Here is a 14,382-nt window from a genome sequence, read left to right as displayed (position 1 = left end):
TTAAAGAAAACTCAAAAGAAAAATTCAAAACATTTTAGGGGAAAAATTTGATTTTTTATGTTTTCTTGTGACAAATTTTTGGACGGTTGGACAAACATTTTGCGGTTTTACGCGGTAGACCACAACCGCGCTCTCAAAACCACAACGACGCCGCAACCGCTACTTTCGACACCAAAACTGCAATTTTTGCGGTTTTGGTGTGTGGTTTGCGGGTTTTCAACACCACACCGCACACCGTGCAGTAGAGTCCTTGTATAAGTCTAATACAAGGACATTAGTCTAATACAAGGACTCTACCGTGCAGGGGTCTAGAGTGAGTACCAAGAGAAGTTTTGAAATTTTCGCGCGCATAAATATATGATACACTTGTGGATTGCAGCCAAGAACTTTCAGCAAATTTTGAAAGAAACTTCATTCGATGTCCCTCATAAATAATTCATCCGTATCCGCTGACGTAAATCCGCACATTCCGAACACTAACTAGATCAAAATGAAAAGTAAAAGTGCCAAAATTTACCTCTGACGTTTGGCCTTGGCCTTGGACCTTTAAACGGCTCGGCTCATCCCACTTTTTCACTCTCTTCGCTCTCAATCCAGCAATGGCGAACGTTTTCACGGCAGCGCGCTCCGTCTTCAGCCGGGCTTCGGGCCTTGCCAACCAGCAGCAGAGGTTCAATGTGTGCCTCAGGTTGATGAGCACAGGTACAACCACCAAACTGACCCTAAATTCTACTCCACCCGCGTCTTCCCGCACCGTTACTTGGTGGTCCTTTAACCCCGGCCTGTGCCTTCGCAGCTGGCAACCATTTTTAAATCCCCCTCACTGTGGATCCCTTCTGATTTGGTGAAATCTAGATAACACTACTCGATTCGCAGGCAAATATGAGCACATCCTCGTCGAGAAGAAGGGCGAAAAGCAGAATGTGGGTGTGATCACCCTGAACCGGCCCAAGTCTCTGAACGCCTTGTGCAATGCCCTGATGCTTGATGTCAATGCTGCCCTGGCCGCTTTTGACGCTGATGCCTCTGTGGGAGCTATTGTCCTCACCGGCAGCGAGAAGGCTTTTGCCGCAGGTAAAAAATAATTTTTTCCAGAACTTATGAAAAATAATTATTTATTCCACATTAAATATCTATAGGTTTTATTACCGTATCATAATTGTAAATAGTCTTATGGAAACTAGTGAGAAGTCATTTTTCCATATCTAATCATTGTTTTTTAGTTATTGAAAAAAAATGATAAATTGAATTAATTCTTTTTATGGCTATGCTAATTTATTTTTAAATTAATTTCAGGCGCCGACATCAAGGAAATGCAGAACAACGATTTCTCCTCGAACGTCAGGAACAATTTCTTGTGCCACTGGTCCAACATGACTAACATTCGCAAGCCCATCATTGCTGCTGTGAATGGCTACGCTCTTGGCGGAGGATGCGAAGTGGCCATGATGTGCGACATCATCTATGCTGGAGACAAGGCAAAGTTCGGCCAGCCCGAAATCGCCATTGGAACCATTCCTGGAGCTGGTGGCACCCAGAGGCTCACCAGGGTGGTCGGAAAGTCCAAGGCCATGGAAATATGCCTCACTGGAAACATGATCAGCGCCCAAGAAGCCCTTCAGCTTGGTTAGATTTGATTCTTAATCTTTGGAGGTTGTTTTTTTAATCACAATTTCAGGTCTGGTCAGCAAGGTTGTCCCTGCTGATAAGTTGGTTGAGGAGGCCGTGAAGCTTGGAGAGAAAATTTCCTCTCACTCACCACTGATTGTCACTCTTTGCAAAGAATCTGTCAATGCCGCTTACGAAACCACCCTTGAGCAAGGTCTCCGACAGGAGAAACGACTTTTCCACGCCACTTTTGCCACTGTAAGATGGATAATACTCTAATGAATATTTTTTATTCCTGGCCTTTCTTTTTTACAGGATGACCGCAAGGAAGGAATGACTGCTTTTGTTGAGAAGAGACCACCTAAGTTCACCAACAACTGAATCTGATTATGATTGCCAAATTTTTAAGTGCCTTAATCAAAATTTGAAAAATCTCGCATCTTATATAGAAAAGATAGAGAAAGATTTGTTTGTTGGCATTTTATTTTGTTTATTCAGAGATTTAAAAATGTATTTTCTTATATATGAAAGAGTTGCTTTTTGCCCTCATGCATTGTAATAGAAAAAATATCAACTTTAGAAGTTGCAGTCGCTTTAAAGACCTATTCCTGTCTTGCTTTGTGAATACTTGCTCAGAAGTGCCATTTGAAAGGAAATAAAACTTATCTGTTGCAACATTAACTCGTTTTTATCTAAATTACCTCATACCATGAAAATCATTTCACAAATATTGTGTATGTATAGTCTTTAAATATTTAATAATTTATTTTCTCAAAATAGCATTGTTTCAAAGTTCATTTTTGTTGGTAACATTTTAGTTCTTGTTCTTATTAAGTAATAGTGATGATTAGAATAATAAACATACAAGTTATTGATAATATTTAAATATTGTAATTATCGGGATAATTAGTACTGATGCGTTTGAAGTGAATTGAAAAGTACTAGAATTTTTGGCTTCAATTGCAGTTAGTTATTAGTTGATTGAAAATTTTTCTGCAATAATTGAGCAACAGTCAATAAGGGAGTCTAGCTTCAAATAATAAAATTCAAAATCTGTAAAATTTGGGTTAATTTTGACGCATTCTCTTCTCAAAAACCGGTATCAATCCTCTTTAATTATTTTCTCGAACTAGAGTGTGTCAAACAAATTGTATCTCGAAATTTAATTAAACAAAGTAACCGCTAGAGGCGCTGTCGCATAGTGTGAGCTCTGACGATCATCTGTTTACAAGGTCGATTTTACTGACAGACAGGACAAGCGAGTGAGCAGCAGTGCAAGGAGAAATAATGCACCGCCTATCGAGTGCTATAGCTCATCCTAATTGAGATATTTTGACGAAAATGTTGGCTGGCAGAGACGTTAGGAGGACATAGCGCAGCCAGAGGAATCCAGCTGAGAGCCATGTTAGTCCGTAACAAGTTGGCGAGAGCTATAAATTCCATTGTGATAAGAACGTAACAGTTTCGTCGTCGAAACTCTCGCTATTTTTCAAACCTATTGCAACTGCGCTGTTTTGTAATCAAGAGAAATGTTTAGGAGTCGAAGTTGGTTTGGTGGCGGTTTGTGGAAGCCCAAAAATCCGCACTCGTTGGAGCATTTAAAGTGAGTATTTGTGCGCGTTAAATTTTAAGTGGCACACTTAAAATCCTACGCCCAATTATATGTACATACATTATTTTGAATTTGTGTCAGGTATCTTTACAACGTGCTGTCCAAGAATCAGACTGTGTCCGAAAGCAACAGAGGTCTGCTGGTCGAAACCTTGAGGTCTATCGCCGAAATCTTGATTTGGGGCGACCAGAATGACGGCAGCGTGTTTGAGTGAGTTGTCCTTCAGTATTAAACGCAACGAAATTAAATTATAACCTTCAACCCTCAGCTTTTTCCTCGAGAAAAACATGTTGTCGTTTTTCTTGAAGATCATGAGGCAAAAATGTGGGAGCTACGTGTGCGTTCAACTTTTGCAGACCCTGAATATTTTGTTTGAGAACATCAGAAATGAAACTTCTCTCTGTAAGTTCTCTGTGCATTGAAATCGTTTCAAAATTCATTCATTTGTTCATTTCAGATTACCTTTTGAGCAACAATCATGTTAACTCCATAATCGTGCACAAATTTGACTTCTCTGATGAAGAAGTCATGGCATACTATATCTCGTTCCTCAAGACGCTTTCATTTAAGCTTAATACTCACACTATCCACTTCTTCTACAATGAGGTAAAGCCGTAATCCTGATTTTTGCTTATTTCTAGCTAATTAATTCCTTCTCGCAGCACACAAATGACTTTCCCTTGTATACAGAGGCCATTAAATTCTTCAACCACTCCGAAAGTATGGTCAGAATTGCTGTTCGAACCCTAACTTTAAATGTGTACAAAGTTGATGACAAATCAATGCTTAAATTCATTGGGGATCGAACTGCAGCGCCATACTTCTCGAATCTGGTCTGGTTCATTGGAAATCACGTTCTTGAACTGGACAACTGCGTGCGGAATGACGCCGAGTAATAACTTAATTATTGAAATAACTAGCACAAAATGACTGACCATTCCTTTCAAACAGCCATCAAAGCAAAGGAAAATTGGCCGATCTTGTTGCCGAGCATCTGGATCATTTGCACTACTTAAACGATATTCTTTGCTTGGATATTGGTGACCTGAACTGCGTTCTGACTGATCAGCTGTTACATCGACTTTTGATGCCACTTTATGTCTTGTCTTTGGCGCCCAGACTCTCCTCCCAGGACTCTGTCACTCAGGTATATCTCCCTTAAAGTGTGTTTTTCCTTATACTGTTATTTTTTCTCAGCAGAGCAGACCTTACGTGAGCAAAGTCGTTGCTTTGTTCCTTCTCTCTCAAGTGTTTCTGATCATCACACACGCACCTCTTGTGCACACTTTGGCTTGGATTATTTTGAATTCTGACAGCTCGAGCATATCAGATGACGACCAAGCTCACAATATGACTGCACTTGCTCAGGTATTAAAATTATTGAAAACTAATTAATAAGAAATGTCTAATATTATTTGCAATGATCTAAATGAAGGTTAGCGATATTTTTGGGACGAAAAATTTGTTATGTTTTCCTAGAATTCTTGATATTGGAAGTAGAATTTACACAATTTGAAATGGCTTCAAAATCAAGCAAAATCAATCCCATTTCAGAATTCTGAAATGGAGTGCAAATTCTGAAACGGGATGCGCTGCACCCTGTAATGCAATTTTTTCCTCAATTCACTTTTTTATTTTGATAAATGACCTTCTATTCCAAATTTTACAATCTATGTAACTGTTTTCGACTTAAGACTTGGACAAACATCGAAGGATAAACTTTATTAAAATTACAATGTTTGTTAAATCGTGATGATTTTTGGTTTCTTTAGTCCCCTTGACGAGACAAATCAATTGATGGGTCAATGTAAATTGAAGCAATGCTGCTAAACTATTTTTAAGGTGCCTTATGTATTGTTTTAAATATTTAAATATATTTAGGAGCCATTAATAAATTTGTTCAATTTGTCAAAGTCGTTTAAATTCATCTCTATATCTTAGATTCAAAAATTGCTCTTTATCAATCAATACATCTTGTCAAGGAGAGCTTGTATTCCAAATTTCATCGTGATTGCGTGAGAATTGCTCCTATTTATAAATTTATGGGGATTCCCCCATAAGACGAAATGGTAATGTTCGGCTTCGTAAATTGAAACTTGGTCATTTTCTTCTAATTTTATGCAAGTTTTTCGAGGTCGAAATTTTATATTTTTAAGCGGAACGCACCCAGGGTTTCCTTGTAAGAACTGAGTTTGTGAATTTTCAACAAAAAAGGTCTGATTAAATTTTGTACAGGAAATTCTTTTTTATTAAACTACTAAATTTTAATGATTTTAAAAAATTTGAAACATTTTCAGTCGAGTATTCCCTCCAGTATTCCTAAACTTGTATCTCCTCCAAAACCAACTATCAACGAAGAGTTAGAACTTTCTTACGAGGAGAAAAAAGCCATAGTATGGAAAAAGGCTCACACCTCTGCGGAGCAAACAAGTGCAGACAACACTGGTATGATCTTAATGACATTGTTGGACCTGCAATATTTTATTCACCTTTTGCTCACAATCAGACACTGCAACGACTAATGAAGAGGGAGAAAGCTCATCACAGGAGCCAGTGCCTAGTCCAGCAGGTAGTTTCTTGAATGTGTCCGACGAGGAGAAAGAGAAACGCAGAGCTTTGAACTCACAAGGTGTGTCCTTAGTGGGTCGGCCATTCTTAGAAGCCATTTTCGCATCCCTCGACTGCACGGAGAACGACTTTGTAGCCCTTTTCGCGCTCTGTCTGCTTTACTCAATGGGCCACAACAAAGGTGAGTTTGTCAATACAATTTGTGTTTTCCGTGTAATAGTTGTATGTAAATATATGCTTCCTTCTTGGATATTTAGATGGTAAGCTTGTACATAATGAGAAAGTGCATTAACTGTTTATTTGATCAACTTATTTATGCAAGCAGGAGTCAACGAATGCCTTTTGGACAAAGTTTTGTTTCCTGCCAAGAACTCGCAACATTGGTACAACGGAAATTTGATTGAGAGGCTTATACAGATAATTTCGCTGAGCTGCCAAATGAGTAAGGATGTTTCAATATTAGGCTCAGGTTTGTAACTCGTCGATTTGCAGACTCAAAAGTGCGCTTGGTGTCTCTTGAGATGAGTATCGGCCTGATTCAGCAGCTGGCCCTCAGGGACAACCACAGCTATCTCCACGATGGACACTTGGCAGCCATTGAAGGCGCCAGAGAGGAAAGCACTGGACAACTCAGAACATTTTACAAAGTAAGTAGGTCGTTTTTTTATTTTCCGGAAAAGTCTACAACTTATAATTTAACCGGGAAATTGGATAAAATGGCTCATTAATGGTTGAGTATTATGTCTTAAAAACCAGGTCATGTAATTCAATTTTCGTCGATAAGATTATAAAATAAATATTCACTCTAATTTTACATTTTTACCCAACTCGATTTTTTCAGAACTAAAAAATGTTGATTCAACTCTTGTAACTTTCTAAAAATAGGAAATTTCATGATCTTTCAGAATATGTTTAGTTTTTAGCTCTATGATTGACCATTAAAAACATACAAAGTCAGGAATTAACCCTTTAAAGAAATGTTTAATTTTTCTGGAGGGTCAAAAATGACCAACAAATCAATTTGTCTAATTAAATATTGCTCAAAAATAAAATTTCATTCAAATTGAGTTAAAACTTTTAAATAAATTTTGGGTCACATTCTTAAAATCGCTAAAATAGTTAATTTGAAAATTTGCACCACTGCACATGGCTCACATCAGGAAAATCTACACAAATTCAATGGGTTGGCCAAAATTAAAACGTCTGAACCTAAGAGTGTCCTGATACAGTGTCAATTTTATATTTAATCTTCTAGAGTGATGAAATTTTCCTGGACATGTTCGAGGAAGAGTATAACGAAAGGAAGAAAGGCGCTTTAAACGTGGAGTGGCTCATGATGGACTCGAACATTTTACTTCCTCCCACCGGAACTCCAATGACAGGCATTGAGTTTAGTAAACGTCTTCCATGTGGAGAAGTATTGTAACCTACTTTTATTTTGTCAAGTCTTCAAAAAATTACTTGCTTTTAGGGCGAGAGAACGCGGCGGACGATCAGAGCCTTTCTGCTCGTTCGAGAGCTGTCGCAGTCGCTCGGAATGGGCAATGAGAACCAATTGCCTCTCACCAACCCGTCAGCCTGCGTCCAAGTGGACCAAGTCCTGGACCTCAGTACGTGTCTCCCATGTAGGAACCTGGTGGTTTATTTCCCATCTGGCTAAATTAACCCACTTGCGTTCCTGCTTTCACTTTTCAATCTTTCTCACACATAGCTCTTAAATTTTCTGTCTTCTTTTCCTTGTTTTTAAAAATGAGTTATTTTGAATTGGAAAAACGATACAATTGGCACAGCACATACAGCAGTTAAGTTTTTAGTTTATTTTGCTTAAAAAAATAAAATTGATTCCGTTGGAGTTAAATTTCGTGTAAAATAAAAAAATCACAATTTTACCACTTTTCAAGCTTTGCCATTTTAATAATTATTCCAATTTTAAATTCATTGTTACATTTTAACCAACAAACTAATAAAATTAACTCTTTTTCCAAATAGATAACAGCGACCTAATCGCCTGCACGGTGGTCACAAAAGATGGGCAGAAGATCAGGCGCTTCCTGGTGATAGATGCGCTCCAGTTGATTTTGGTTGAGCCAGACACGAGGAGGCTAGGCTGGGGCGTGGCCAAATTTGTCGGCTTCCTGCAGGATTTGGAGGAGACTGGCGACAAAGACGACTCGAGATGTCTTCACATCACGGTGCACCGACCCCTCTCATCCAATACTCCGAACAGACTGCCCCTCTTGGCTGCCAAATTTGTGTTTGATGATCACATTCGGTGCATGGCAGCAAGACAGAGGTGAGAAATTTTCAGATTTAATTTATTACATTCAGAAAAATCTATGTAAATTGGTTTTGATTTATTCCTTAGTTGATTTTCCTAATTTTACTTGACAACTCTTTTGCCGAAATATTAAATTTTAATTTCCTTCGCATCAATTTCTCAAGACACGATTATTGCTTTGTAAAAACGCCGTTGGTTAAGAGTTAGCAAAAACTACAAAGTCCTATGTTCTATCTCTCTCTGCCATAAAACTTAGTTTTTATTTGCGTAATAGGTTCATGCTTTTGATGCTTTTCAACTGACATAAACTTATTTCCTCTTGTTTTTGAAAAAAAAAATATTTCTTTAGGCTGACGAAGGGAAAGGCAAAAGCGAGACAAAAGAAAATGCAGCAAATCGCAAGACTGTTGGAAATTCCGGCCAACCAGGCAACCCCTTCCCCTCCCACTTACTCGCTTCAAGCAATGCGTCTGCAAGACAGTAAGCTTTCAAAATCAGTGGTGATAATTCTCCAACTTTCTCATTTACTTCAGGAGCTAGTCGGAGTTTGCTAGGTGGCCCTAACCGTCCATTATTTTCCTCTGCCATCAAAGCGCCAGGATTCGCAGCCGCCGTGCGGCGCGAGGAGAGCGGCAGAAGCTCCAGAACTCCTTCCCCGTCCTCTAGGACCTCGTCGGAAAATACTGGTACGTCGCAGACAAAGAAATGTACTTGAGAGTGCTGATTGGTTGATTTGTGTAGGCACGAGATCAAGGGAGGGTTCCCCCAAAATGCCCAGACCGCGAAGCGAGGAGATCCCGCTAGAGGATATGTCGTCTCAAGAGGGTGGAAGCTCCAGCTCAAGTCTTCCCCTGCAGGATCCAACAAATACCAGCACACCTGTGTCCAACCAAGTAAGCAGAAGGATTTTTTGTTTCAAAATAGTAATAGGGGTTTCCATTAATTGGATTTCTTGCAAAATCAGCATGAATAAAGCAGTCCAAAGCAAAAACTATTCACTTTGATATGTAATTATTCCTATTTTCATGCTCAACTTTTTCTGTTCTTAGGGAACACATCATTTGTGATTTATTTCTAGACGTGATCTATGTTGAATTGATTTTAATATTCCAATTTTACCCGTTTGCGTGGGAGGTTATGGAACTATGCCTTGACCGATTTAGAAGGAAATATTTTTAAATTGGAAAGTTCCTAAGATGGATGTGGAAACTTCCCATTTGCTTGTACAATCAGGAAGAGAAATTTAAAAACTCTTTTAATTTGGCTCCTTCTGACAGAGACACATCCTATTTTAGAATAAAGTTGGTAGAGGAGCGACGAGAAGACGCCACATGGAAGCGTCGCGCCGACTCCTGTCGCCGTCGCCGAGACGCGCCAGCGAATCTCCTTCGAGAATGGCCCAAGCGATGGAGAGGAGCTCCAGCATGTCAAACTCTCCAAGTGCCACCCCTCCCATTCCAAGTTCACACCCTGAAACGGAAACCTCTTTCACCGAGGTACCACAAGACACTGGTGATCCAAACGGAAATAACTCTTTCAAGCGAAGTGACTCAGCTGACAGGAAAAAGAAAGGCTCCGTAGAAATTATTTGATTGTTCAAGAAATAAATTATATTGTTTTCTATAACAAATTGCATCTGATTTCAAATGACAAACAATGCTTAATTTAATTCAGTGATGAAATGAAATGAGATTACATCAGTTAAAAATATAAACGTCCTTTTATTTTCTTTACTTTTGCATACATAATTTATTTGATTTTTAAAAATAATCACCGCATGATGGAGGGTAAAAAGTCAGGGGCAGTCTCAGGTCGCCTGTCGAGAGACGTTCCGTCCAACAGCATCGGGGTCGGCGGAATCACTCTCAGTTGAGGAGGTGGGTCGCAGTCCACGGAGTCGACCGAGAGCCCATCCACGCTGGCTCCAACCTGCGACCTCGAGCCGTGTTGCACGCAGTAGTCCTGCACGTGTAGACAACATTCCCGGCCGCCTGGGCACAGGGCTGCCACCGCGGCCAGCAGCAGAAGACAGCATCCAGTGCCAAGCAGAATGAATCCCGGCACGCGGATGGCGTTGTGACCTAAGATTAAATTTTCAGACGAATTAGAATAAAGGATATGATTTAATTGTTTCGATTTTTATTCCTGTAATTATTAATATTTGGAAACAAGAATCAGACACCGGTTACTAGTTGAAATTTTCCAACCCAAAAGATTCAGGGGTTTCCTTTTAATTAAATATTTCTGGAGCCCATAAAAACGAAGAAAAAATGACAGTATTTCCGAGAAAATATTTGAGAATTATGCCAAAAACGGCTACCTAAAAACCGTCCAAATTAACTAAACCAACCATTTTATTTGATAAAAAGTTCTAAATCTTTTACGAAAATAACCCTTCTAAAACTTACATCAAATTAAAATGAAAAATATTTTTCTGCGATATTAACAGCTTTTAAGAATTAATAGCTTATTGCAGGAAATATATTTAATTTTCTTGTACATTTTACGTTTCGTGTACGGAAAAAACTTGAGTTGCTTTAATCATGAAATAATTGCCAAGCTATAATAACTACTACAAAAAACAAGTTCCTAAATATCTACATTTTAATGTTATTAAAAAGGAATGTTATCTAAAATCACAGAAATTCAGCACAAACTTCCGCCTTGCTAGGAAAAGCAAGAAGCAACTTTTTACTTTTTGTTTCTTTCTCGCAATCAAGCGAAACCTCTGCAGAGTCATTAAAATTAAATATGAGCGTCAGGGGAGCTGATGCCGAGCGGCGATAAGCGCTCTGCTTTTTGTTCCTAATTTAGTTTGGCATTAAGGGTGCTGTGCGACAGGCAGGCAAGCAGGCAAAACTCGCGGGTGTGATCGCCTATTGTATATGAGCACACCCAGAAAGGTCAAAGCATGAAGATTCTCGTGACAAATTATAGTCTGGCCGGCGCAGGTACAAAATATAAAACACCTCGTTGATCGCTATCTCGCCTCTTTTGCCAGCTTGAAACCCCAGCGCGCGCACACACAAGCAATATATTTATTCTCTGTAAGCCGCAAGACACAAACAAAACTAGAGCTCCATGCGCGCACTCTTAGCTCACAGCAATAATAATAAATGCAATTATACTGAATTGTTTTTTAGTAACTCGGTTCTAATTTTGGCTTGATTTACCACGAGAATTCCTTGTGCGTCATCAAACAACTAATCGGAAAAGCAATTAATAATTTTTTGCGGATAAAATTTCGTACATCGTTTACAGGGTCATTAGTCCTCGAAATAAATTTACTTTTTTCGAGCCTTTTATTGCTAGCAAACATATTTCACCACCGTCGCGCTAATTTCATTATATTGCAAAAAGTGACCAATATTTTAATTGGGATTTGAAATTCTGATTTCATCCTCGTTGCTAAATATCCCTAATATTTATTTTTGACAAGGACTTGTTGATAATTAGTGGAGTCTTTTGAGTAACAAGGATGAAGTCCGTTTCAAAATTGTCATGGAAAATTCAACCTCGAGTGATGACACGTTTAGGAATGTTAAAAAATATTTGATTTTTACTCAAAATAGATGACTATTTTATTCGGTGTATTTAACACAACTTATCTTTTCAATAATCGATTTGAGGTGAATAATTGATAAACATTCAGCAGATACACGTTCACTTTATTTAATTTATCTAGTACTTTTAATAAAATTCGGCAACTTTTTTTTGTGGAAATAACTAATATTTTTTGGAAATTTTGGAAATTTTCATATTGAAAAACAAATCTACTGGGATTTCTTTGTAAAAAGTGACCCCTGGCACAACTCGCGGAAATTTTGAAATGGAGTTACCTGGAAAATTAAAAAAAAGTGGAATGTATCTCAAAGCGCGGAAAAATAGTAAAATGTAACATTTTTCAGAGATTTTCAGTTTCAGGTAGCATCATGATTGAGTTTTAGACTTACTGGTTTTGCGGGAATAATTGTAAACAATCGGTCATGCACATCTCTAATATTTGCAACGAGTTAATGACCAATTTGTGCTCTATATATTTATAGCGTTTGAAAAATAGTGCGAAATAATTCAGTTTCTCGGATTTGATGATTGCTTCGAACCGCAAAGATAATTAACCTCGATAGAGTTTAAAATCTGTATTTTCTGCGTTTTCCCCCTATTAAGGTATTAATTATGGTATCAGAACTATAATCATTAATATTCATTCATCGCGAAACTATAGACTAAATATAAAAAACTATTAACTGATGAAAATATTGGAGACCAAAGAACTAGAAATTTACGTATTAGTTTTAAGTTTTAAATTCAATTTTTGGTTAATGCAATCGATGTTGCTAAATTTTTCAGTTGAAGTTACAGGCAGCTTCCTCCTTGTAAAGCGAGCTGTTTGTTTTCCGTATTCCAATAACACACTGAAATTGAAATTTCCCTAATTTCTTCATTATTTCTATTGTTACTTTTAATGAATATTTCTCGTTTAATTTTCAAATGCTTTTGTTTTAACAAAAGGCTGAATTAGAAACGTTCAAATTCCGTCTGCTCAGTCAATTTTGATTCACAAATCAGTAGCATTACTTTCAACCTCCAAATAAAAATTCATCCCACAATATTCGCTGAAAAATTCTCAGTCAGATAATTGAAAACATTAATTTTAATTTCATTTGCATTTAATTTTTTTCTGATTTCAAATAGTTTGTTTAACTACATACTTATCCATCAGCAATAAATAATTAATTTGATCCAATTATTGTGTAGGCAATCTGCTCGTCACGTGCGTCCAACCGGTTGCATACTTAAAAAAGTGCAGGCTGACCCATAAAACGTTCTACTCTCGTGATAACATTTCAAAATGCAGCAGGCGAGTGAAGAAAATAAACTTCCCAAGGCAGCACTGGCTCACCTGCAGATTGAAGGAGGCCGAGCAGCGCGAGAAAAAGGCCGAGGAAGAGGAGGGCGATGCCGGCGGCGACGGAAAGGCAGGAGAAGACGCAGCAGCACCTGCCGTACTTGCCGTAGCCGACGCCGAGGGACTCGTCGGCGCACATGTTGCCGCGCGTCACTTGATTGACTTGATGCGCCGCATCTCGAGGCGGGCGGGCGCTGATCGGTGATGGCAAATAAACTGCGGGCGTCGCTGCACTGAAGTCGCGAGCCGAGGGGCTCATTTTTCTTTAATGAGGGGAGGTGTGCGGCCGCGAGGAGCGGAGCCAAGGAAAATTATACACACACGCGCGCTCGCGAGGAATGGTCGCGTGTTCCTTGTCGTGGCAACACATCAAACGTGTGTGCTATCGTGCGCTGCCATTGGCCAAGAGTGTGTGTGGCTGTGCAGTGCACGGCATGCACAGGTTGCGGCGTCCACGGCGACACGCGAAAATGAGCAGATTTTCGCACCGCTGCCACCGCCACCGCGTCCGATTTGCTTTTTGCTTCGGCCACGCTGCTCAGTTATGCCGCAGCTGATTTGCAAGTTTTATTTTTAGGGGTCGGATTTTACGACGAAAGTGATGAATTTTTTAACTGCTGTCAGTCAGTTTTGGAGCCAATTTAGACAATTTTCAGACTTTGTTAATGCCCTTATATCTGATCGGCCTGTTTGAATTATGGCATAACCGTATGAGAAGCTGAGAACCTTTCGCCTTTATTAAGCCTAAAAGAAAAAATATTGCATATAATATGTGTTCTAAAAAAGCCCAACAAAATTTCTTTTACTTTTCGCTAGTGTTGCCTGCTGACAAAATTTATCAGCTTTCATATAAATATAAAATTTGTTTTATTAGCTTTGGTAATTTTTTTTGGTAAAATGATCGTGGAAATTTGAGACAAAAATAAATAAAAAGAAGATCGTTTAACTTAAAAAATCCTAATCCTTCGTTTTAAATTGTATAAAAATAAAAAGGGGCTTAGAATCAATATTTAACCATGCAACTTTTCCTATGTTTTTAAAGTTCACAATTAGAATTAGATGATTTTGGTGTTTTAAGTAGTTTCAAGTGTGGCTCTACAGTATTAAAATTGTATGAAATATGCTCATTTGAAAACAGGACGCACAAAAAACATCCAACAGTCTGGAATTCCCAACCCTTTACATGTATTTATATTTTATTGCAGCATAGGGCGTGTATGTGTGTTTGAATGCGCCATAAATTAGACTCACTTATAAATGCACAAAGAAAGGGCTATTTTCGGAGCGGGTAAGAGGAGAACCCGCGTCTGACGCAACTCTTTTTGCGTGCTGCTATTTTCAGCCGTGGATATATTCTTTTTTACTCTGCGTTCAACAGACGCTTATTTTATGGGCTCTTTTATCGGC

The 14,382-nt window shown here is 38.6% G+C and overlaps 3 protein-coding genes across 11 annotated transcripts; 2 read left to right on the top strand and 1 right to left on the bottom strand.

The window, feature by feature from the left end:
• Positions 1-421: 421 nt before the first annotated feature.
• On the top strand, positions 422-2,285 carry LOC135940000 (enoyl-CoA hydratase, mitochondrial-like). The gene is made up of 5 exons (XM_065484632.1): positions 422-702; positions 877-1,074; positions 1,297-1,626; positions 1,679-1,866; positions 1,924-2,285. The coding sequence occupies exons 1-5, from the start codon at positions 600-602 to the stop codon at positions 1,987-1,989; spliced, it is 885 nt and encodes a 294-aa protein (XP_065340704.1). The 5' UTR covers positions 422-599; the 3' UTR covers positions 1,990-2,285.
• Positions 2,286-2,851: 566 nt separating this feature from the next.
• On the top strand, positions 2,852-9,696 carry ema (C-type lectin domain containing ema). Of its 9 annotated transcripts, none has more exons than XM_065483464.1 (19): positions 2,852-3,211; positions 3,302-3,430; positions 3,489-3,622; positions 3,678-3,826; positions 3,883-4,112; positions 4,172-4,367; positions 4,418-4,588; positions 5,518-5,665; positions 5,727-5,789; positions 5,862-5,969; positions 6,111-6,230; positions 6,281-6,435; positions 7,044-7,205; positions 7,260-7,413; positions 7,778-8,081; positions 8,416-8,546; positions 8,600-8,752; positions 8,808-8,959; positions 9,362-9,696. In XM_065483464.1, the coding sequence occupies exons 1-19, from the start codon at positions 3,138-3,140 to the stop codon at positions 9,656-9,658; spliced, it is 3,030 nt and encodes a 1,009-aa protein (XP_065339536.1). In that variant the 5' UTR covers positions 2,852-3,137; the 3' UTR covers positions 9,659-9,696. The 9 variants fall into 9 exon arrangements, with proteins under 9 accessions (XP_065339536.1, XP_065339534.1, XP_065339537.1 ...); XM_065483462.1 differs by having other exon boundaries at positions 2,853-3,012; positions 3,146-3,211; positions 5,727-5,969; XM_065483465.1 differs by having other exon boundaries at positions 2,853-3,211; positions 6,114-6,230.
• A 71-nt stretch (positions 9,697-9,767) lies between these two features.
• Positions 9,768-13,239, bottom strand: LOC135939210 (uncharacterized). The gene is made up of 2 exons (XM_065483467.1): positions 12,970-13,239; positions 9,768-10,147 (listed from the first exon to the last, which is right to left on the bottom strand). The coding sequence occupies exons 1-2, from the start codon at positions 13,232-13,234 to the stop codon at positions 9,837-9,839; spliced, it is 576 nt and encodes a 191-aa protein (XP_065339539.1). The 5' UTR covers positions 13,235-13,239; the 3' UTR covers positions 9,768-9,836.
• Positions 13,240-14,382: the final 1,143 nt, after the last annotated feature.

This window comes from Cloeon dipterum, chromosome 3 (genome assembly GCF_949628265.1).
Source record: "Cloeon dipterum chromosome 3, ieCloDipt1.1, whole genome shotgun sequence".
In the NCBI taxonomy this organism is placed as follows: Eukaryota; Metazoa; Arthropoda; class Insecta; order Ephemeroptera; family Baetidae; genus Cloeon; species Cloeon dipterum.
Note: the sequence above shows the minus strand (reverse complement) of the source record. Positions and strands in the feature narration are given on the sequence as shown.